Raw genomic sequence first — 25,037 nt, 5'->3', positions numbered from 1 at the left:
TTGTTGAGCGGCATCCCTGCCGATGCTGGAGACGCTCCTTCAGATAAACTGGGCCACAACCGTATAGGGTTTTAAAGGTTAAGACCAACACCTTGAATTGGGCTCGGTAAACAACCGGTAACCAGTGCAACTCCTTCAACACAGGAGTGATGTGATCTTGCCGGCGGCTGCCTTTAATCAGACGAGCCGCCGCATTCTGTACCAGTTGTAATTTCCGAACCTTTTTCAAGGGTAACCCCACGTACAGCGCATTACAGTAGTCTAGGCGAGTGGTGACCAGGGCATGTACCACCGGTGGGAGCAGATGGTTGGCAAGGTAGGGGCGTAGCCTCCTTATCAGATGAAGTTGATATAGAGCTGCCCGGCTCACCGCTGAAACTTGAGCCTCCATGGACAGCTGGGAGTCAAGAACGACCCCCAGGCTACGGACCTGGTCTTTCAGGGGCAAACGTACCCCATTAAGCACCAGGTCTGTATCCCCCAACCTTCCCTTGTCTCCCACAAACAGCACTTCGGTTTTGTCAGTTCTTCATGACATCTTTGTTCCCAGTTCTTGATTGTGAAACCCAGAGAAACAATGCACCTACCTGACAGCCATTTGTCATCTGCTACAGATAAATGCCATCAAACTTGTCATGCCCTCATAGAGGAGGGAAGGGGTCTATTCAATCTTTTTCTGAGTGCCCCCCCCCACACCAGGGCCATCTTTGACCTCAAATGGTTCAACAAATGAGATGCCAAGAAGCACTTCAAGATGGAGGCGCTCAGGTTCATTGTCATGGCACTAAGAAAAGGGGATTAAATTATCTCTGTAGACTTCTTCAAGGCACATCTCCACATCCCCATCAGGCAGTTTTCTCCAGTTGTTTTTCAACAGCATGCATTATCAGTACTGGGTGTTGCTTATGGCTATTGGAAATGGGGATTTGCATTCATCCCTGCTTGCACAATATCTTGGTGCATTCTCCATTGGAACATCAATGAGTTAGTTCCAGAGGCTGGGCTTTGCCGTTAGTGAGAATAAAAGTGTCCTGTCTCCCTCATAGTCAATCACGCACCTTGAGTGCAACTAGACATGCATTTGTTTTGCATGAGCCTGACACTGGGATGGGTTTCAAAGCTATTGCAATTGCTATCTCAAGTAATGCCGATGTCCAGAACAGATGTAATAACCCCGGCACACCTCCAGAGCATGATGCTCTCAGTCTACCATATGCTACTCTGGACTCAGTAGCACTTCAGGATGCTTCAACAGCACCTTTTGTCTTTTAAACATCAGATGATTCTGAAGCAGAGGTTGTCAGTGGAAGTTCCTTCATGCCTGAAATCGGAACTCAGTTGGGGGCTGGTCCCTTGGTGGCTGTCCACAGGGGCCATAGAATCATAAAATACTAGAGTTGGAAGGGGCCTATAAAGCCATCATGTCCAACTCCCTGCTCAATGCAGGAATCCAAATTAAAGCATACTAGACAGGTGGCTGTCCAGCTGCCTCTTGAATGCCTCCAGTGCTTGAGAGCCCACCACCTCCCTAGGTAATTGGTTCCATGGTCATACCACTCTAAGGAAGTTTTTCCTAATGTCAGCCAAATTCTGCCCTCCTGTAACTTGAGCCCATTATTCTGTGTCTTGCACTCTGGGATGATTGAGAAGAGATCCTGGCCCTCCTCTATGTGACAACCTTTCAAGTACCTGAAGAGTGCTATCATATCTCCTCTCAGTCTTCTTTTCTCAAGGGTAAACATGCCCAGTTCTTTCAGTCTCTCCTCATAGGACTTTGTTTCCAGTCCCCTGATCATCCTTGTTGCCCTCCTCTGAACCTGTTCCAGTTTGTCTGCATCCTTAAAGTGCAGTGTCCAGAACTGGTGCCAAATAAAGAAGAACGAGTACTTCACGTGATTCGGCAATGATACTTCTGTTAATGCACCCTAAAATAGCATTTGCCTTTTTTGTAGCCACATCGCATTGTTGGCTCATATTCAGCTTGTGATCAACAACAATTGCAATATCCTTCTGCATGTTGAGCCAAGTATTCCCCATTTATAACTGTGCATTTGGGTTCGGCCAGTTTAGAGGCTCCTCAATGGTCATTCTGACAACCGATGCAAGCCTCTTTGGGTGGGGGGTACATAATGGGCAGCAAGTGGTCTAAGGTATGTGGTTCAAAGAGCAATAATAGCTGAGTGTCAGTGTGCTAGAACAGAAAGCCATAAGGCTGGGCCTGAAGGCCTTCACTTCAGAGATCATGGGGCATATGTTCTGATTCAAACCATCACAAACATGTGATGTTCCTATATTAATGTATATATGGTAAGTGTTGTTGTTTTAGAAGATACATGGTAAGTGGAGTGAAAGAGGAGGGGGAGTGACTGGGCAGTAGAATGCGAGATGATTGGCTGAGTGTTTAAAATGGCTGAATGTATAAAAGGAAGAGTGAGAGTCGAATCTGGGGGGGAGAAGAGAAAGAGTGGATTGCTTGGTGGGGTTTGAGAGAGTTATTTGCCAGGAGAGAGTGAAGAAGGAGGGGGGTGGAGTTCAGATTAGTATTGAGTAAAACCATATGCTTATGTGCCTTAAGAAGAAATCTTGTTAATCTTGTTAGCTTTGTTATCTGTAATAAATACTTAATTTGGTTTACCAAAGGCCTGATCCTTGGCTGGGGTTTCACAGACCAGAAGGGAGGGTAAGGTAATGACCAAGGCTGAAGGGGAACTGTAACAAATGGTGGCAGCGGTGAAGAGAATAACAATACCAGTATTCAGAGTCTCTGGGAATACTAGTATTGGGACGTTACTGGTGGTTGCCTAGCAGGGGGATCTGTTGAGATCTGTGCTAGAGCGGATAGGTAAACCATAAGAGAGTGCGGTCCGGACTGGTGGAGTCCCTGGTGGTGCCTAGAGACAGGCAGTAACCACGAGCAGGTAGGAACCTGACAGGGAGAGCCAGGGAAGGACTTCAGCGAAGGCATATGTGAACAAGGTATATTCTCATGAACCCTGATCTCTGAAGTGAACAGCTTATTCAGGTGGGCCAAACAACATTTGTCTTCCCTGAAAGCCAAACATGTAGTGGCAGCAAGCAGTGTTGTGGACAATTGTCTGGATCAGTTGGCCATCAAACAGACAGAATGGTAATTGAACCCAAGGGACTTTTGTCACATGACCCATGTCCTGGAGAGACCTGTGGCAGATCTGTTTGAAAGTCCAGAGAACACTTAGCTGAAAGGCTTTATTGCCCAGACATCAAGTCATCAAGCTCTCAGCACAGATGCCTTCAAGGCAGAATAGCTGCAAGGCCTTTTGTACACATTTCCCCAATTGGGCCTCATTCAGCGCTCTCTTCAGAGGGTTTGCCTCCTCAAGGTAGAGATCATTCTAGTCACTCCGATTTGGCCTTGGCAGCCATGGTTTCTGGACCTGGTGAGCATGTCGGTTGGAGAAACTTGGAAATGGAAATGGACTGCCTTCAAGTCGATTCCAACTTATGGCAACCGTATGAATAGGGTTTTCATGGTAGGGGGTATTCAGAGGTGGTTTACCATTGCCTTCCTCTGAGGCTCAGAGTCAATGATTGGCCCAAGGTAACCCAGTGAGCTTCATGGCTGTGTGGGGACTTGAACCCTGATCTCCCAGGTTGTAGTCCAACACTCTAACCACTATGCAACACTGGCTCTTGGAAGAAACTTGGCGGATCCCAATTCAGCTTGGTCTCTTCCATCTACAGCCAGAATTGTTCTGCCTAACAGCTTGGAGGTTGAGTGGCTCTGGTTGATAGATTTTTTTTTCCGGTAAAGTCCTTGAGACCGTCGCACTTCTCTTACTTTAGTCATATGTGCTTAGGGCAGGAATGTTGATGCATTTTAATATACTAGGGGCTGAGCATTCACCAACCCCACCTAGCCCTACCCCTCACCAAACGCTGCCTGTTCCTTGCCAATCCCCACTCTCCCCATGATAACCCCTTAGACCAGGGGTCACCAACATGTTGCCCACGGGCACCATGGTGTCCTCAAAGGTCTTCATTGGCACACCCAGAAGGTAGCTTTCAGCTCTGGCTACTGATAATGAAACCACAGCAGTTAAGAGAAGTGAACAAGGAGTTGCTGACCCCATCTCTCTCTCTCTGTCCTGCCTTTTTCCCTCCTTGCCTGTAAGAGCACTCTGTTAGTGCTCAGAGACACCTGATTTGGGGGGGGGCATTCCCCACCTCAGGAAGCAGTAGCAGCGCTGCCTGGGCCAATCCCCAAATCAAATATCTTTGAGCATTAACAGCATGCTTTTACCTGGAGGGAGGGAAAGACTTGGAAGGCAGAAAGAACAGACTGGGCTGCTGCTGCCTCCCTAACTTCAACAATGTCTTCAGCTCTGCAGCTTCAATTGCATGGATGATCAGCAGGTCCAGCACCAAGAGGGCCTGCCCAGGTGGGGGAAGCAGGAGGCCATCTCCTCCAAGAGAACACACCAGGAGGGGCCAGCAAAAAAAGCTCCCTATCCCATCCCCAACCACAACAGCCTTGCTTGCCCTTCCCTGCTGCTTACCGACAGAACTGACTGCTTGATAGGAGGTGGGAGTGCCTCCTTTAGGATGAGGGCCAATCCTGCCTACCACCCAGCAACCACTCTCACTACCTACCCCCTCCCTTAATCCCTGGAGAAGGCTACCTATCCCCTCCCTTTACTCAAGCTTGCCTCCATCCCTGTCTTTCTCCTCTGCTGGCTCAGTGGGCCTCAATAGCTTGTCTTCACACTGTAGTTTGCAGTGCCAACTGTTTGCAGCCATGCTTACAATTTTATGCATATAGGACGATAATTTAAGATAACCAAATTGCAATGAATGCTCTCTTCAGGTAAATTGCTATCTTTAAGTTTGTAAGTAGAAAAGAACAAGTGTGAACTACAACAAAATGTTGCAATGCATCCTACAACACCCCTACAACACAAGTGCTTCTGGTTAGGGTTCCACCAGCTAGCTATGCCTTCCTCCTGAATCCTGTAAGCGGAAGTGGCTCAAGCAGGGTGATTCGCCTCCCATCCCAAGGTTAACATTTTTCTTTTCCAACTCAATATTCTGTGGCCCCTGGAGTCCACTGAGCATTCTTAGTCTTCAGTGGGCTAGGGTGGTTTTGTTGTTGTTTTATAAAATTTACTTTTGCAAACCTGTGAGTTGATACCTTCCTTTTCTTTCTCAGTGGTCTTGTTTTGGCTACAGTCCTCATTGGCACTCAACTACCTGAGTTTTCTGGTAGATGGAGTGATTTTTAAAGCAGCACCAGCATTTTTATGTCAAGAAGCTGTTCTGCTTTAGAAGGCCAAGACAAATTGTTATCAGCTTACACAGTTAGATCCCATTCCTATTTTACTTTGGCAGTGTGGTTACTGTTTCACCATGCCTGCTTCCCACACTAGTCCGGCATTGTCTGCAGTGGGGAGGCTACATAGGAAGGAGAGATGACATAACTCCCCATATCAGTACTACTGGCTCCAGAGATGATAGCGTGAAAAGAAAACACATCATATGCACTTGCTACATAATCTTCATATCACCAAATTAGCAAAGTTCTGCAGATGTGGTAACATGTTGTAAGAGAGAAACCCTGGCATTCTCAGCTATTCTGCTTGCACTAGTTCTATTTCTGCCTTCATTGCTGTTGGATCTTTCTGCTTCCACAAGTGCTACCAGATACGCCGTTGACCAAGCACATATCAACACCACCTGAACATCATCATCATTTTGGAGGGGTGCGTGACAGACTAATGCAATGTTAGTGTAGTGTTTAGAAAAAGCCCAAACTGAACTGAAATGGAAGTTTTAGTTGTAACATTTTTTTTAAACACCTTTTCTGTACTTGACAATGAACTGCTGATAAAAGTAATATCTAGACAAATGTAATAAAATGAATGCTTTAAAATGTTAATAAGTATGCTGCAGAAAGGAGCTATTTATTTTCCTTCACACCTGTCAGGAACTGTATAAAATTTTACACTGATTTAATCTTAAAGAGAGTAATTTTATAGTCCATATTATACAATGTAATTATGGATTATTAGGGCCTTCACCTCTGCATGCTTTGCACACCACCCCTACCCCCTGGCACACCCCAACACACACACACACCAGGCACTCCCAGACACATACAGAGATTCCCAAATACACACACAGAGGCAACTCCCCAAACCACCCCCCATTCCCTGACAACTCCCCAAAACTGTCGCCCCAGGCATTTGCCACCGCCCCATTTAGGCAGTTTATGGGTCTCCCACCTGCTCAGGCTGCTGCTGCTGCCAATATTGCAGCCACCCTGCCCCTTCTACTCACAACTCCTTAGACAGCCTCTCTTGCTGCCCCTGGATTATCTCCTGTGGAAAAGAAAATACTTGCAGAAGGGAGGGAAGATAATCTTTTCCTTCTCATCCTGGATTATCTCCTCCTCATCTGAGGGATTATCCTGTCCCCCTCCTTGTTTACTCCACCTCCTCCTGCAAATCCTAGGAACAAATCCCACCCACCCCTTTCCCTTCAGGGACGATTGTGCACATTCTGTTTTGCTCCCAAATCGTTCACATCTTCATCAGGTGAAAGGCACATAACTTGTGTAGTTGTTTCAATTTTTTTTTTTAAAAAAGTTGTTGCTGCCACCCCCTTGCTCCCTCCTTTACCCCCCTGCCCCCACCTCCTGCCCCCCTGCCCCCCACTGCCCACTCACACTCCACCCTCCACCCTCCTGCCTGCCTTTTGCCCCTCCACCTGCCATTCTTGATTCCCTCACTCCCTCACCTCGCTTGCCTGCCATCCTTGCACCCTGCTCCGCCCCCATGAGTGACAGCTTACAATAATATTATATAGTTAGAAAAAGCAAGTGTCACTTACTAAACAACAATTTATATATGATGGGACATCCACGGAAGAAAAAAAAAACCCACCCAGAATTACATGTGAACTGTAATTTCTTCAGATATGATGGAAAATTCTGCCAATTGATCTGTAGTATCTGCCTAATACAACCTTTAACAGTATAATACCAATGTACTTTTTTCTAAATGTTGCCTAACTAATTTGAAATTGTTATTTTCTATGCAGATCTTTTCCTAATAATTATTGGGACAAGTTTGTAAAACGAAAGGTAGGTTATTTAAATACGTATCAAGAGCAATATAGCAGAAATATTAAATTAAGTATGATTCTTGTTGCATTACATGAAAGGAATCAGCGTAAATTGGGATTAAAAGGCCACAGTTATATTGCAGAATATTAGCAACAACTGTAAACAAGACACAAAATGTAAGAAAAGGTTCTTTGTTGACCTATATATACCAAAAATTCCATAACTATGAAATTGTACCAAAAAGTACTATCAGTCCAAATTAATTTTCTCAACTGTTCTTGGAAGGAATCATTCTCTCTTGAAGAAATAAATCCTTGTTCTGTACTTACAGTTCAGAAATTACAATCTAAAATTTCCCCTACGAGGAAAGGTTGCAGCATTTGGGGCTTTTTTGTTTAGAGAAAAGGCTAGTCAGATGTGACATGATAGAAGTGTATAAAATTATGCATGGAATAGAGAAAGTGGATAGAGAAAAGTCCCCCCCCCCTTTCTCATAACACTAGAACTCATGGACATCCAATGAAGCTGAATCTTGAAAGATTCAGGACAAACAGAAGAAAGTACTTCTTCGTGCAGCGCATAGTTAAACTATGGAATTCGCTCCCACAAGAGGCAGTGATGGCCACCAACTTGGATGGCTTTAAGAGAAGATTATACAAATTCATGGAGGAAAAGACTATCAGTGGCTACTAGCCATGATGGCTGTGCTCTGCCTCTATAGGTAGAGGCAGTATGCTTCCAATACCAGTTCCTGGAAACTGCAGGCAAGGAGAGTGCTCTTTGCATTCAGATCCTGCTTGCGGGTTTCCCATGGGCAAATGGTTAGCCACTGTGAGAACAGGATGCTGGACTAGATGGGCCACTGGCCTGATCCAGCAGGGTCTTTTTTTTAAAAAAAAGCAGCTGCATATATAGCTTTTTTTTATCTACCAGAGAAGCACGAAGCACGATAAGGATTTATTTCTTCAAGACAGAATTGTTATAATTCCTCCCAAGGACAGCTGAGAAATTAACCCATAAGATTTAAAAACATGAGAAGTGGAAACTGATTGTTCTACTGGTGTGCTGTATCTTAATTTGGACTGATATTACTTTTTGGTGTTTCATAGTTAAGGAGTTTGCGTGTGTGTGTACTGTTGTTTACACATTTGGTGTATTAGGGACCCTTATTTTTGTTTTGTTTTTCATCCTCAAATATTAGCAACAGCCAAACTATTGTGGAGAGGACCTCCCCTTCTCTGTTCACCTTCAGTGATGAAGGGTTACTTATTCTATGTGCTTTCTAAGCAGGGTTATGCAAATGGTTTTGTGCTTAGTTGCCTTCAGTGGGAGAAACCTTCCCAAGTTCTAGTTCTATCTACTCCACAGCAACATGTCTGTCACAAAGCTCCAGGGTCTGTGAACCTTATTTTTCCCCATGCTAGCAGCAGGATTCAGCATTTAGGTTGGCTATACTTCATAAGTGCAAGAACTTAAGTATATCCTCTGAAAATAATATAATAGAGAAATAGAATAAAGTGAGCTTTCTGGTGAGGAAAGAAAAGAATTCCGGAACGTTCATATGAGAGTTTTTGACCCTTCCCCATCACTAACAGAAGGGTGTATGGGCTGCCTGGGCAGAAACAAGGAAGCTCTCTTCAATTTTGAGACTTTCCCACTTTTTTGTAGATTATGGGGAGCAGATTGTTTCCAAGAGCAACAGTTGGAAGCAGAAGGTCCCAGGTTCAATCTCCAGGTAGGGCTAGGAGGGAATCCTGTCTGAAATGTTGGAGAGCCACAGCCAGTCAGGATCAACAGTACTGAGCTAGATGGACCAATGGTGCTTCAGTATAAGGCAGCTTCCATGTTCCTATGCAACAGCAAAAGAATCTGTCAGGTCCAGCAGGCAACTACAGGTTGGCTGTTGACTACAGGTTGGCTGTTGTTGCTGACTTTATAAAAAAAACCTCCAGGAGTTTCCCCCAGTGGACAACCCTGTAGCGCTGGTTCCTAGCACTGTAGTTTTGAAAGATGGGAATGAGACATGAGCTTGTGTTAAGCAAACATTGTTAAGGCAGCCTCAGGAACATTTTCAGCAGGGTTTTAATTCCTTGGCCTAAGGAACTCCTGGAGCATGTTCCATAATACAATTTAATACTCTGTAATGTTTATAGAAATTAGTCAAGGCTGCTGATACAAGCTTAGGACATCATATATTATTCTGCCTGCACCATGACAGCAAATATTACAATCAGATTCAGTTTACAAATGGAAAAGAACAGTTTGTGAACATTATCCCTAACTCTAATCTAGTTAATACTCCTTTCCTAAGGAGTATTCATTTCTGGAAAATGTTCTAATAGAATCAAAGAATGAAAAGAAGCCCCACAAATCCTCTAATAGGTCTTTATATCTCTTCAAATAGCAGTTTAAGCCTAAGAATTGTAGATGTTTCACATGTTCTAATACGATGATAATAGTCTGCTGGTAAGCAGAAGATTCAGAAGTTTCATCTCCCTGGGAAAATTTCTTCAACATATAGTTTCAAAACACTGAACAGAGTTGTTCTCTACAACAAATCTGTGTTGTCGTTTTTTAAGATAAATTTGTTCTTCCACCAAAAAGGAGGAAATATGAATTCTCTGAGCAATCTACTATCTATTAAGTGTTCATAATATAGACCAGGAACCTTTTATTGGGTACTTAGTCCTTAAAAAAACCCTCCACAAACTCCAGAAGGTATTTTCCTATTTTCAGCATAACGTGGTATGTCTTAGTTAAGGAAACTTTCTAATTTCTTTGGAGCTTTTTATGCATGTCTACATATTCCATACACCAGATGCCTCATGACACTTGAGATGGCCCCATAACATCTGAGAGGTGCTCATGGGAGCAATCTATATTAGGCCCTGCCATTCTACCTTTTATTTGTTCTGAAGGTTTTCCCAGAACTGATGATCTTCCCCCACACATGCAAGGGATTCACATTTATGCATAGTTGCCCAGTAATTTCTTTGTGTCCTCTTTTCAAAAGGGACTTTAGAGTATCTAGGTGACCCTGCATTGTGTCAGCAATAAGTAATTTCTTATAGAACAGTTGTCTGATTCCATGCATCCTTGACAGAAAAAAAAGGAGACTTACAGTTCTCTGTAGTGGTTCACTCAAGATCAATAGGAGTGTTATGTTCCTTGCCTCTTTCACTGAATGTGATGCATTGTTCAGGTGGTGGTTCATTTAGAGTATTAAATCTTTGCTATCTCCTGGAGTCCAACTGCCAAAATCTAGCTTCTCAACCCCACTCCCTTGCCTCAGAAGGAACAATTGCTTGTTAACCGACAGCGGGGGAAGACTGCTTCCATCATGGACTGAGTGAGTTCCAGCTGATCAAGCCTACTCCCTTGGAATTAGGTGGCTACTGCTTCCTTTTATGACACCAGGGAAGAACAGGGACAAGAAGAGGAAGTATTTTCTAGACATTATATAGTGTTTTCTTCCTTGTACTAGATTTTAGTGTCATTTTATTTTGAAGATCTTTTGTAAGCCACTCTGAGAGTCTCTTAGGGCTATAAAACAGGATACACGTACTTTAAATAAATATCTGGAGGAATCCCTGTCTGGTCCAAGTAACAAAGATGGATAAATGCCTGCATCTCTCTAATATATGACTTTGTGGGGTCTCTCTTGGTCTCACAGAGGGGTTGGCTGCCTCTGCCACCTTCTATCATACCAGTTTTAGATACATGTAGGGATGCTACTTAGGTGCCTGTCTGTTCTTTGGTTCAGTGCTATAAACTGGATGTTTGCCCCTTCTGATACTGCCTTTGCAAGGCTCTAAGTAGTACACTGCTGTAAACATATTGCACAGAGGTACGTGCACTAGAGACCACCATACTGCTGTTTTACATTATATTCCTGGATAACGTTCATCAATGGAGAAGGGGGCATAGTTTTATTGTAAATGTTCATTTTTCTTAGCTTATTAAGATTATCCAGACGCTCCTAAGGTTTGTCTCACTGGTGCAGTATAAATCAAGAGATGTCTCCAACTCCCCAAACCAGTTGTTCTGAGTGCTGGAGATGACCATCTTACTCATTTTCTTTGTATTTTTTTGGGGGGGGGATAATACAGGCACTTTTTTATAATTTACTTAAAGAAGTGAATGGATTCTTGGATTAAAATGTATGTATTTTTATTCGACTGCATTGCATCCTGAAATTGGGGGAAGCTTCTCCCACCAAAGGGGAGCAAGCAACCAAGTAATCTGCTTAGTTCTGCCTATATAGCAAGTGAGAGAACAAACAAAATGTCAAGTCCAATGTTATTTTTTTAAAAGGGGGGTAGTACAGGAAATGACTTGCATGGTGACCTTCTCATGCTGGGCAGCCAATTCTCATTACGCAGGGCCTCAACTTGTTAAAAAAAGCCTACCTGCCATTTTCACCAGCTGATTCCTTCCACACAGAGGATGATGTAAGGTCACATACTGGCTGATGCCTTCTGTGAGAGTGGGGCCTAGAATGTGCCCCAGAATCCTCTGCAATGCATGGGGACTGTGCAGCTGATAAATAAATATGCAGATTGTTCCCTAGAGGCAAAACGTTTGGGAACTGCTCTCCTGGGAGAACACAAGCTGATGTAACTATTGCCCACACCAGCCATGTAAAAGGGATAGAATCTGTCTGCCAAGGCTGGTTGCTGCACTCCCTAAGAAACCCTATTGCCACTCCTCTGCATCCTGATGCTGGTTCTCCCGAGAAGGAAGAGTATTATCACATGGGAGGGGAATAATGATATCTAGAGCCATAGTCCTGGCCCTTATGTAGGGCATGGACACTCCCATAAGCAGCCAAAAAGCTCAAGGCCTCCCATTCATGTTCCAGAAGGACCTCTGCCTGTTTGGAAGCGAGCTAAATGTTCTCCCATCATTTGTTATCCCACTACAAACATGTGACTGGTTTGTATATGCTGTTCTAGCATCTTAAAACTTTTTCTCCACCCTTGAAAAACTCTTAAAGGTAGCCCATTGCATTTTGTCTGGCTAAACTGAATCATAGTAACTCACATTAGGAAAAGCCAGCTATGGCCTCCTAGATGATTTACAAGGAGAGAGGGGCAGAACACTTTGACTTTATTTGCTAGGCTGTACTATCTTTTCTCTCTCTGTCATACATACAATTATTATTTGCAGCCATTGCTTTGTCAGGAATGTACACCCCTAAAAGAGGGGAAACTCATCTTCAATTACTTTAAATTATACACATGCTTTCAGAGAATGGCTTTTTACGCTTCTTCAGTTTCTGAATGCCACCCCCTCCTCAATTGTCATGTTCTGTATCAGCTGTGGAATGCTATGATTTAAAAACTCTTGACAAATGCCGGTTAAATTAAAGTTGATGATACCTCATATCTTTTCTGTTGAAGGTAATCAACAAGTATGGTGATTTGTATGGAGCAGAACGCATTGCAGAACTCTTAGGTCTGGACAAAAACGCTCTGGATTTCAGTCCAGTGGAACATACTGAACTAGAGGAAGCATCTCTTGTTTTGTGGTATGGTTTGCCCTTTAAACTGAATAAATTATAATTATATTAAATTAGAGGTAAAGCAACTTTAGAAGGTTGTTTGTTTTTTGTTTTTTTAAAACAACCTTTCATTTATTTGTTAAGTTTGAGCATGCTGGTGGTAAAGCTAGCAAATCAAATCAAAGTGATAAACATAACTGAGATTGTTTACATTTTTAAAAGAATACATCAAAAAACCAATAAAAAGAGATCTTCCATCAGCTAAAGATTTTCTGCATAGATAGTTCTGTTGTTATGGGGAATGCCAATGGCATGGCGTTTTGTAGATTATTGAAGAAAGCTTGACATCTTGCATGTATATGAACTTGTGGCTGTGCAGGAAGGCTTCTGTTGACATGGCATCCAATGCTTAGCAAGATGGCCTGTCTCTAGCAATCCTGCAGTGGAGTGGGTGCAAAGAGCTCATTAGCTGAGATGGTTCTGTGGTGGTCAAAATGCCGTTGAGATGTTCCACGGATGAGTCATGTCCCCTTGGGTAAATAGTGTGCCATTTCCCCACCATCACATCTAGCTACGACTGATCTCTGGGTAGAAATGCTGAGTTACCTTGCAGTGTTCTGGGTCAATTTACCACAGTAGCCCAACACAATTTCATTATGTTGCACTAGCATAGCAGTAGTGTACCCTTTCTAAATGCTTAATAGCAGCTTTTAATGTTGGACCATACATTTAAGGTATGGGACTTCATCTTATCAGCCATATTCTCTTCCAGGATACTCCATTCCATTCCCCCTCTTTCTTAGTTTTCTGTCCCCCCCCCCCAAATGAAGAGTCAACATTCTATGCCCACTGAATGCTCATTAGTCTGTTTTGGGGCACTTTTTTAACTACTCACTTTTTTTAAAAAAAAGGCTGTTGCCTCTCTCTTTGTTCTGTTGTTGAATTGGCTACATAAGGAGCAGCATTCAGATAATTGATTTGACTATTATACATAATACATGTAATCTAAATAATATTCATTGGAAATTCATCTTCAGAGTTGTAAAATTTACTCTCTCCATTCTTCCAAATATCCCCAATACACCTCCACAAATGACTTAAATTATTTCAGCACACATCAGTGATGGAAAAACAAACAAAAACAATAAAAGTGAGGAAAATGTGTATGTTGTAATAAAATAATGAATGATAAGATTGATTAATATAATATTATTTATTTATAAGGTTAAGTTCTATTGATGCCAAATACCAAATATGGAAGCTTGGTGTAGTTTTCACTGATAATGTAAGTATACTGTACTTGTTTGGAAAAATTCCTCTGCTTCATTATTTATGCACTGGGCATGGAGTAAATAGAGACCATGCCTTGCACTAATGTGTCCTCCCTTGCCATATATAAAACTTTTAATGTGAAGTAGGGACTATATGCTTAAATGCTTGCATGAAATAGTCCTGCTCATAGGTTCTGTCCTCTTTATCATGGTGGTTTGTGTTAACAGCCATTTCACATTCAAGGTTATGGGCCCCTTTAAATGGGAGTGTGAACAATATGTGCTTGAGGCTTGCTCTTTTTATCCACCATATGTATAACTGGCATGCCTGGGCTACATGTGAATGCCATTTGGGTAAAATATGATGGCTCTAATCAAACAAAGGTTTGGGGGAAGACTTGTGCAACAGGACAACACTTTCATGCAAATGACTTTTAATTTTCTCCCAAAGTTTGAAAAGTTACTTGGGATTGTATCAGCATGTACATTAATAGGGAATAACAGCAAATCAGTCTGTTACATGTACATTAAATAAAGGGCTATCTAGACTGAAGCCTATGTATGCATTTGGGGTTACTAGGAAGGGCATGTTAGATCATCTCATAACAAATGAAAAGTTTTAAGAGTACAATCCTAAACACAACTAATTAAAATGGCAATTTAAAGACAACAGAAAAGAATTCCAAATAACAAAATGCAGAACTGGTGTGAATGCACTGGGATTAGGAAAGTTGTTGTTATGTGCCTCCAAGTCGACTGCGATTTATGGCGACCCTATGAATCAGCGACCTCCAAGAGCATCTATCATAAATCACCCTGTTCAGATCTTCTAAGTTCAGGTCTGTGGCTTCCTTTATGGAATCAAGCCTTCCTCTTTTTCTATTTCCTTCTGTTTTTCCAAGCATTATTATCTTTTCTAATGAATCATGTCTTCTCATTATGTGTCCAAAGTATGATAACCTCAGTTTCATCATTTTAGCTTCTAGTGATAGTTCTGGTTTAATTTGTTCTAACACCCAATTATTTGTCTTTTTCACAGTATCCGCAAAGATCTCCTCCAACACCACATTTCAAATGAGTTGATTTTTCTCTTATCCGCTTTTTTCACAGTCCAACTTTCACATCCATACACAGAGATCGGGAATACCATGGTCTGAATGATCCTGACTTTAGTGTTCCGTAGATTAAATAAATAGGGTGATAAAATAGACCCCTGTCTCACACCCTTTCCGATGGGGAACCAGTCAGTTTCTCCATATTCTGTCCTTACAGTAGCCTCTTGTCCAGAGTATAGGTTTGCACATCAGGACAATCAAATGCTGGGGCACCCCCATTTCTTTTAAAGCATTCCATAGTTTTTCATGATCTACACTGTCAAAGGCTTTGCTGTAATCTATAAAGCACAGGGTGATTTTCTTCTGAAATTCCTTGATCTATTCCATTATCCAACGTATGTTTGCCATGTGATCTCTTGTGCCTCTTCCCTTTCTAAATCCACCTTGGGTGTCTGGCATTTCTCGCTCCATATATGGTAAGAGCCTTTGTTGTAGAATCTTGAGCATTACTTTACTTGTATGAGATATTAAGGCAATAGTTAGATAATTACTGCATTCCCTGGGATCCCCTTTCTTCGGAATTGGGATGTATATGGAACGCTTCCAGTCTGTGGGCCATTGTTTAGTTTTCCATATTTCTTGACAGATTTTTGTCAAAATTTGGACAGATTCAGTCTCAGTAGCTGGTAGCAACTCTATTGGTATGCCATTCCTGGTGATTTGTTTCTTCCAAGTATTTTAAGAGCAGCTTTCACCTCGCATTCTAAGATTTCTGGTTCTTCATCATAAGGTTCCTCCGTGAATGAATCTGTCATCTGGGCATCTCTTTTATAGAGTTCTTCAGTGTATTGCTTCCATCTTCCTTTTATTTCATCTCGGTCAGTCAGTGTATTCCCCTGTTGATTATCCAACATGCCTACTCTTGGTTTAAATTTCCCTTTCATTCTCTAATCTTTTGGAAAAGGGCTCTTGTTCTACCCTTTTTGTTGTCCTTTTCTATTTCTATACAATAACTATTGTAATAGTTTTCTTTGTCACTATGTAGTAGTCGCTGTATTGTTGCATTTAGGGTTCTGACTGTGTTTCTATCTCCTTTTGCTTTTGCTTTCCTTCTCTCTTTAACCATTTTAAGAGTTTCTTCAGTCATCCATTGAGGTCTTTCTCTCTTTTTAACTAGAGGTATTGTCTTTTTACATTCTTCCCTGATAATGTCTCTGACTTCATTCCATAGTTCTTCTGGTTCTCTGTCAACTAGGTTTAAAGCCTCAAACCTGTTCCTTATTTGATCTTTATATGCTTTGGGGATTTTATTTAAATTGTATTTTGGCATTATGATTACTTTGTTGGTCTTCTTTAGCTTTACTCTGATTTTCAATACGACCAGTTCATGATCTGTACCGCAGTCTGCTCCTGGTCTTGTTTTTGCAGAAAGTATGGAACTCCTCCATCTTCTGCTACCAACCATATAATCAAATTGATTCCTATATTGACCATTTGGTGATGTCCACATGTACAGTCGTCTTTTCGGTTGCTCAAAAAATGTGTTCACAAGAAACAAATTACTAGCTTCACAGAATTCAATAAGTCTTTCTCCTGCTTCATTTCTGTCTCCTAAGCCCCATTTTCCTACAATTCCTAGTTGTTCTCTGTTCCCTACTTTTGCATTCCAGTCCCCCATGATTATCAGCCCATCTTGTTTTGGTGTGTGATCAATTTCTTCCTGTACTTCTGTGTAAAATCTCTCCAATTCCTCCTCTTCTGCATTTGCTGTTGAAGCATAGACTTGGATGATGGTTATGTTGATAGGTTTCCCATTTAATCTCATTGATATCACTCGCTCAGACCTTGCGTTGTAGCTCCTACTTGCTTTTGCTACATCACTTCTCACTATTAAAGCAACCCCATTTCTTCTTAATTTCTCATTTCCTGCATAAAATATTTTGTAGTTGCCTGATTGAAAATGTCCCATTCCCGTCCATTTTAGTTCACTCACGCCAAGTATTGTAATGTTGATCTGTTCCATTTCTTGCTTGACAGTTTCTAACTTTCCCTGGTTCATGCTTCTCACATTCCATGTTCCTATTGTGTGCGTCCTACAACTCCGGACTCTCCTTTTGCATCTGTGCGCATCAACCTCTGGGCTTCCTTTCTGCTTTGACCCACCTGCGTCATTAGTCATAGGGCTACTCATACCTGTCCTTTTTCCCTAGTAGCTTGGTGAGTGCCTTCTGACTTGGGGGTCTCATCTTCCAGCACTATCTCATTGCATTTTGGATCCTGTGTTCATAGGGTTTTTGTGGTAAGAGATATTCAGAGGTGGTTTACCATTGCCTTCCTCTGAGTCTGGATGCATCTTAGTCTGGTGTTTCAGCTTTGACCATTCCGCCTTGGGTGCCCCTGCTAGGAGTCTAGCCTCTTGGTCTGGACTCCTGACGGCTTTGCTCTTAGCTTCTTCAACACTCTCAAACCCCCTCACCACGTTAAGGTGTGCATCCTAGAGGAGGGGATTAGGAAAGAGATAGCATTAATTCATTGAAACGCTACTATTTATTTATTCATTCATATGCCACTATTGGCATATATGGAACTTGCCGAGTTTTATAAGCAAATGTAGACAGTGTTCTGCCTCCAAAAATCTTACAATCTAAGCCAGACACTTGAGAAAACAACAGAGGGGGAATACAGGGGTACAAAGTGATCAATCTGGGGAAAATCGTACTTGAAGCTTGGTTACAATTGGGAATGTAGATTAACAGGAATAAGGTTAAAGGGATTAGCCAAAAGGCTACATTGAAAAGGTGAGTTTTGATGGGGGATTGGAACAAAGGGAGAGAGGTGGCATCATGAAAACATTCAGAGGGAGTGCCATGCATAGGAACCAAAGGAGATTGATTGCTTAACAAACGACCTGTGGATGGCTGAGGGCAGTATAGTTGGAGGAGTGGAGGTCACAGAAAAGTATACAATCTATGGCAGATCAAGGCTATGGAAAGCTTTAAAGGAGACTTGGCTAATCCTTGTGGCTCCAGATATTGTTGGATCCCTTCAGCCCCAGCTGGCATGGCCAATAGTCAGGAATGATGGGAGTTGTAGCTACATATGGAAGCCCAGTGGTTAGGCACTCCTGCTTTAAACATAAAGACAACCAGTTTTCGACTGACAAAAAGGACATGGTTAGCCAGTGAAGGGATCTGAAGAGGAGCTACACATAGTTCGAGCCAAAGGGAAAGGTAAATGAACTTGCAGTCATTTGCATAAAGGTGAGAGGACAGAGGTGTAAAGCAGCAGTATGTTAACTTTAAAATTATTTACTCAATGTTAGTTTTCAACCAGGAATTTCTGCTACGTTTGTTTTCATACTTTGTTTCTTTTCACCCTGAGGTGTCAGTTGAGGTCACCACCACCACACAAGGCAGCAGCAACTGCACACACACCCTATGTATATATAGGGTTGGATCCAAAACAGCCACTTTGCCAGACTGGAGTGAATGACACTCTGTTGCTAGGAATGATCCTCCCTCTGGGAGTGACAGACGCTGCCTTTTCCAATCGTCCTTGCTAGGGGGAGGAACCATCCCTCTCACCAGACTGACCGTGTCTGTGGGTTAGGCTGGATGTGGGTCTGCCTTGCTCTGCAGCCTTTCCAGACTGTTCTTGTTGACCAGTGGTGTAGTGAGTCCTCATCAGTGTGTTAGATGGTGTGTGTGTGTATGTTCCCTTTCTCAGATTGCCTGACATCCTCAGGGCTTTTAAACTCAAATTTCCCTTTCCCCCATCCATTGTTTGGGTTGGGGAGGGAGGGGTGATGATTTGGGGGCGGGGGAGGAATCTTTTTTTCCCAAGGCTGCCATTGGAACCCTGCTAAGGTAGGAGATGGGGGTTGATGCTTGCCCTCTCTCCTGTTAGAGCTCTTTATTTAGAGAGATGTTTTTGGCAGCAACACTATTTTGAGTGGCTAGGCCTGATATTTTTGGCGGCAAAGCCATCTTGGATCAGTCTCTGTAGGCAGCAAGGCCTGCAATTTTTCATTGGAGTGCCATTTTGGTTTGGTCTCTTTTCTGGGTGTATGCATGGTTTGGGGGGTCTTGCACTCCACTGGGAATATTTGGGGCGCCACAGAGAGCGAGCTTTCAGCGTGCAGATTTGAGAGGTGGTGTGAGCTTGAATTTTGTGTTGGTGCACCCCCTTGGGGCTAGTGAATTTTCCTGGCATGTTTTCCCCCACACCTCCCTGCCCCATTCCCTCTTTGTCTTTGGCCCTTGACTATATCAGGCAGTGCCTGTCACTAGGCATTTCAAGAGGGTTGGCTTGCGGACCCTGGTTGAGAGGCATGATTCTGAGGCAGACTCGACAGAGACTAATAGGCAGAGATTCTGTGGCTGCTATGCCAGCCTTTCTCTCCCTTTGGGGGGGGTGTGCTAGCCTTCTTGCTGTCCAGGAGTTCAGCCACACAGCCTGGGTGGGGGCTGCTGCCTCATTCACTCCTTTAAATCCATAGGGGTTGTTTGCAGATGGTTCCTTGGTGCCTGTCTCATTCACCCCTTTTACATCCATAGGGGCTGTTTGAAGGTGATTCTTGGGTGCTTTCCCCTCTTCTTTCCCTTCCTTGCAAGGATAGGAGTGGGTCTCCACTTCCATTGGTGCTGTGGTGTGGCTGACATGGCGGCCCATGGGGGGATGTTTCTGACTCCAATGAGTCTGTGGCCTCTGGCCTGAAGCACAGTAACTCTGCATCTAGGTCCTCCCCACCTGTTAGGGAGCTGGTGGGGACTGAGGCTTCACAGGGGGATGCTTCTGCCTGCAAGAGAGTTTCCTAGCTTTTCTTACCCTGGTTGTGTTCTTGTACTTCTTAAGAACTGAGAGAAGCTATTCCATTTCAGCCCACTCCAACTCATGTGGTCATAGTGAGGGGGCATTCTTCTCTCGAAGGAAGCACAAAAAGCATAGGAAGCATAGGTCTTCCAGGTGGAGATCTTATGGGTCACCGTCCAGGGAATCTTCTTCATTCTCATCTTCTCGTTCTCCTTTCCAAGCCCTGAGGAGGAGGTCTGGGGGCCAGGAAGCCTGTCCTGATACCCTACAGGTGGTTGCTGTCTCTCTTGGGGAGTTGATGGTGGATACGATCCTGGGGGGTAAGGCACCCTCAGGACTGAAAAATTCATGTCAGGGTGAGGAGGGTGAGGAGGATGTTTTCTCCAAAGAGTAGGAATTGGCCATCCCGCAGCAGCCCCTCTTTTCCTCAGAAGTCTTTCTGCCCCATTGGCAAGACTCAGAGGATGATGCAGCTTGATGAGGAGGATCAGTCGACAGATGGGGCTAAGGTCCCTCCTCAGGTTCTGGCCCACCGCTGTTGTTAAGTCAAATCTTGGTGCCCTTCCATCAGTCCTTTGAGGATGTTCAGGATGCTGAATGGGCGCATCCCAATAAATTTAAAAACATTCCTAAGCTTTCTAGGCGTCATTATACCTTTTCTGACAAGGTAATACAAGGCCTGAAATTTCCTTCATTGTATCAGCCCATAGCTGCTTTGGCATCTAATGCTGCCATTCCCTCAGAGGGAGAGGGTGATCCGAAGGAGCCTTATGATAAGCGAGTAGAGGGGGCCTTTTGGCGTAGCTTTGAGGTGGACACAGTGGCCTTTAGGGCTGTGGCAACCTCCTTGATTTTTGTGAGGGCAGCTTTTATATGGGCAGAGGAATGGGGATCCCAAGTTCACCAAGAATTCACTAAAAAAAAGCTTTCTCATGGCTTGACCTTATCAGCAGATGCTTCTCTGGATGCTCTCCAGTTCACCACAAGATCAGTGGCGTCCACTATGATGGCCAGATGCAACATTTGGCTTAGATAATAGGAGGTGGATCAGGCTTCTCAGCAAAAGTTGGTCAGCCTGCTATTCTCTGGTTCTCAGCTTTTTGGGGGGATCCCTAGAAAAGAATTTGGCAGAAATGAAGGACAAGGAAAAGGTACTTCCTTCAGATAAGCTGAGGAGGGAGTTGCAGTGGTGGCTGACTCCATGGCATCTGCTCAAGGGCATGAGAGGATCTTCAGTGGTTGGTATTCACCACTAACACCAGCCTGTACAACTGGGGTGCACACCGGGGACACAACATAGAGCAAGGCACCTGGAGCACTCAGGAGGTGCAGTTGAGTATCATCTGTCTGGAACTGAGGTCCATTTGACTGGGACTGAAGTCTTTGAGGTGGATGTCCAAGGGCCCCACCTGCTGTTTCATACCCTCAACACTTTCACCAAAGCTTATGTGAACGGGGGGATGGACTGGGTTGATGGCTCTCATCTCAAAAGTCACTAGACTCCTCCATTTGACAGAGTACCATCTCCTGTCCCTCAGGGCTGAACACCTGGCTGGGGTGGATAAACTGATGATGTATTGATTCAGCAGGACCTCCATCAGGGAGCTGGAGTGGCAACTGCACCCTCAGGTCTTTGTCCAGGTGATGGACTTGTGGCAAGGTTCATTTCACGGTTCCCATGCAACTATACATGGGAGATGGACACACTGGAGGTGTCCTGGCCAAAGGACTCCTATATGCATTTCTTACCTTCCGTTGGTTCAACGCATGCTGCAGAGGGTACAACAATTCAGGGCGGAGGTGAATCTGGTAGCACCTTACTGGCCTCGGTGCCTATGGTTTCTGGATCTGCTCTACCTGTCTGTGTGGGAGCCTTGGAGGATTCTGGTGAGAGGGGATCATCCACAGCCAGATCTTTTCCAGCCAATAGCCTGGAACTGGCTGAGGCAGCTGGGTTTTTCTGGGGGTGTCCTTGGCACACCTCCTTCTGCCAGGCATCAACCAATAGGGTGTACTCAGTGACGTGGTGGTTGTTTTTAGCTTGGTGTGCCAAGTCAGGGGGAACCCCATCTCTTGAGATGTTTTGTTTGGTCTTCTTCAAGCAAGGGTGGAGAGGAGCTTGAGCTGCAGCATTATCAAATGCCAAGCAGCAGCACTCAGCAGCGTTTGGGCCAATCTTGGGGGGTCTGGTGCTTTCCTCAAACCCTTATACAAAAGCTTCATTAAGGGGTGAGTCTTAAATTGCAACAGAGTTTCCCTAGCTGGAACCTCAATTGGATTCTTACTGCTCTTATGTCTCCACCTTTTGAACCCATGGCAACTTGATATCTTAAGTTGCTGGCTCCTAAAACTGTGTTTCTGATGACTATCACCTTGGCCCAGCATGTTTAGGAGGTGGGTGCCCTCTCTTCTAACCCACAATGGTATGTCTTTCATTCTGATAAGGTGGTCCTGTGGCCTGATCTCTCCTTCATTCCGAAGGTCAACTGAGTCTTCCATTGTTCTCAGGAGGCAGTGTTACCCTCATTTTGTCCCAATACTTCCTGTTGGCAGGAATGAAAGTGGCACACCCTGTACAGCCACCATGCCCTGTGGTTCTACTTTGTTAGAACTCAGCAAATCTGAAAACTGGAAATCCTGTTTGTCTCTTTTGCAGGGCCTTCAGCTGGCAATAAAATTTCCACCTCTTCTGTTGCTAGGTGGCTGAGAGAGGCTATCACGGCAGCCTGTGAAGCCTAAGGTAGCAGCCTCAAGCAGGGGTGTTGTTCCATTTGCTAAGGGGAGCAGCTGCCTCAGCAGGTTTCCCATTGTAGACACCTGTAAGGCAGCTATCTGGGCCTCTGTGCATACTTTTACAAAGCACTATCAGGTAGATGTGTTTTCTTCTGATGCTGCATTTGGAAAGAAGGGGCTGCAAGGGGTTGTTCCCACTTAGGCATGTTGCAAAGGAAGCCCACCCTTGGATGGGACTACTCTGTTACATCCCTGTCAACAGAGTGTCCTCTAATCCAGTCTGGCAAAAACAGAAATTTTACTTATCATGAATTGCTATTGGCATACTGGAGTAGAGGACATTCAGTCTGCCTCTTGCTTGGTGGGTGCGGTGCTGGGTAGTTTTCCATAGGAGGAATGCCATCATGCTGGACTATAGCTCGTCCTATCGTCCAAAGGCAAGAATGTTTCTGAAGTCAAGACTAGGATGTCAGGCCCCTCCCACTCTCCAGTTCATTCTTGCCTTTCGTCCCTGCAAGATCTTTAGCTAGTGACTAGATAAGTTTTTTGTCTTTGTGTGATAGAGGGTGGAGTTTTGTGTACGTTGTTTCATCTCGTTCCTTCCCTTTGTCTCATCCCTTACCACGGTTTGTGTGTTGTGTGTCAATTTCCTTGTCAATTTCTTGTTTTCCCGAGGGTGTGTTTTTTACTCCCAAACTACAGAGACCACGGCTGCGGTCTCTTTCCTCAGCGGGGCCAGGAGCTGCGGCGGCAGCCTCCGCCCCCCCCCCTTTTTTGTTCTACCGATCCTCCTTTTGTGCCCTGACAATTAGGAGCCCGCGGCTGCGGCTTCTTTCGTACTTTATTTTCTCCGGTCCTTTTTGCCATTTCCCCTTGTGCCTTGACGATCGGGAGCCTGCGGCTGCGGCTCCCTTCGTCATTCATTTTTACGGGCGGCGTTTCATTCGCCCGTCAGGAGCCGGTGTCTGCGCCTCTTTGCCTTCCCCTTTTTAGCGACTTCTCTTGTTTGGGCTGCCTTGTCTCTCTCGATCATCTGCGGCGCTTGGTTCCTCGCGGAGTCAGTCCCTTCAGCCCGCGGCTGCGGCTTGCCTGTTGACCGATTCTCTTTGGCTTCGGGAAGTCCGCTAGCTGTCCTGCCTCCTTCACGAAGTCTTTTTCCAGGCTAATTTTTTCAGCCGCGATTACCTTCTTAGTCCCGCGGCTGTATTTCTACCGTGGGCGGTTCCATTTTTACAGTTAAAAATTTTTCCCACCTTGCTCATTTCTTCATACAACGGTTGTTGCTGGGCAAAGTATCCGTCATTTTTGTTCGAATTTTCCCGCTCTTTTTACGGGCGCCATTTTAGTGGCCGTTTTTTCCCGTTCCTTTTGAGAACCCACTAGTATTACAAAAGGGGATTTTTTCCTTCACGGGTTGGGGTTTGCAGAGCCCAGGTTCTTGTCAGCTCCCTCTGTCTGATCTGCTCCCTGTTTATGTGCTGCAGATAGGATTTTTACCTCTACATAAGTTCCTTTACCAACCCCATCTCTGAGGCTGACCCTGGCAACCACTGGGTTACTGTGGCTTTCTACAATCACTGCAACTACTGTGCACATGTGACTTTTCATCAAATTTACTAATACTGCCATAACAGTGCACCAGGCCACCTGTTAGTGCGCAAGACTATTGAAAATATACAAAGCTATTTGGACTATACTGTGCAAGTTGTGCAATATCACCTTTCCTCCAAGTGTACATTCTGCCCCATCGTGACAGTGTACCTACCATCAGCCAGTGCATTCTGCCCCAGTCGTGTGCCGTGTACTGTGCATGTTCTAAGACTGTTCATAGCGTACATTCTGCCCCATTGTGGCAGTGTACTTTGCCATCTGCCAGTGCATTCTGCCCCAGTCGTGTGCCGTGTACTGTGCCTGCCCGGGTCTGTGCATTCTGCCCCAGTCGTGTGCCGTGTACAGCTACCCTTATTATCTATATGATGGCAGAACAGCCAGAGACAACCCAGGCAACCAAGCCGATACAACAGCCTGTGACAAACCAGATGACCAAGCCTAAACCTCCTAAGGCGGTCAAACATAAGCACTCTAAAGCGGTTGCCAAAACCAAACATCTTAGCCACAGCACAATCAAGCGGCCCCGTTATGTCTCTGTTCCAGTGCCAGAGGACTCAAATCATGCACAGTTAACTACTCTCTTTCATTCTCCTGCGGCTTCCTCTGATGAGGAGGACTTTCCTGGATTTCCTGTACAGCCAACGTCCAGCCAACCCAGAGCTTGCTCTTCTTCACTACCTGTGGGGCCGTCTACAGTTCCGCCTATCCAAGAGCAACCATCTACATCTCTGGGACTACAGCTTTCCCACGAGTTCATTACACAACTTCAGGGCATGCTGTCCTTTTTTACTCAGAGTCAATCATCTTCACAACCTCCCGCTATCCCTCAACACAGCGGGGTTCAAAGTGTACACAGTGAGACAAACCCATCAGGTTCTCCAGACCCATTTGACATTACCAGGGGCAGGTTCGTTGATGACGCCTCTTTTGATGCAGAGTCCGCATTCGCGCTG

At 44.4% G+C, this 25,037-nt stretch overlaps 1 protein-coding gene across 1 annotated transcript in view; it reads left to right on the top strand.

Moving 5' to 3' along the window:
- Window positions 1-25,037, top strand: part of RYR3 (ryanodine receptor 3) — a 481,871-nt gene that overhangs the window by 428,674 nt on the left and 28,160 nt on the right. Inside the window, exons 95-97 of the mRNA XM_061612803.1 lie at window positions 7,075-7,117; window positions 12,502-12,629; window positions 13,827-13,887. Of these exons, the coding sequence (XP_061468787.1) occupies window positions 7,075-7,117; window positions 12,502-12,629; window positions 13,827-13,887 (232 nt within the window). The remainder of the gene's footprint in view (window positions 1-7,074; window positions 7,118-12,501; window positions 12,630-13,826; window positions 13,888-25,037) is intronic.

This window comes from Rhineura floridana, chromosome 2 (assembly GCF_030035675.1).
Source record: "Rhineura floridana isolate rRhiFlo1 chromosome 2, rRhiFlo1.hap2, whole genome shotgun sequence".
In the NCBI taxonomy this organism is placed as follows: Eukaryota; Metazoa; Chordata; class Lepidosauria; order Squamata; family Rhineuridae; genus Rhineura; species Rhineura floridana.
This window is presented reverse-complemented; position numbering and strand designations above follow the sequence as displayed.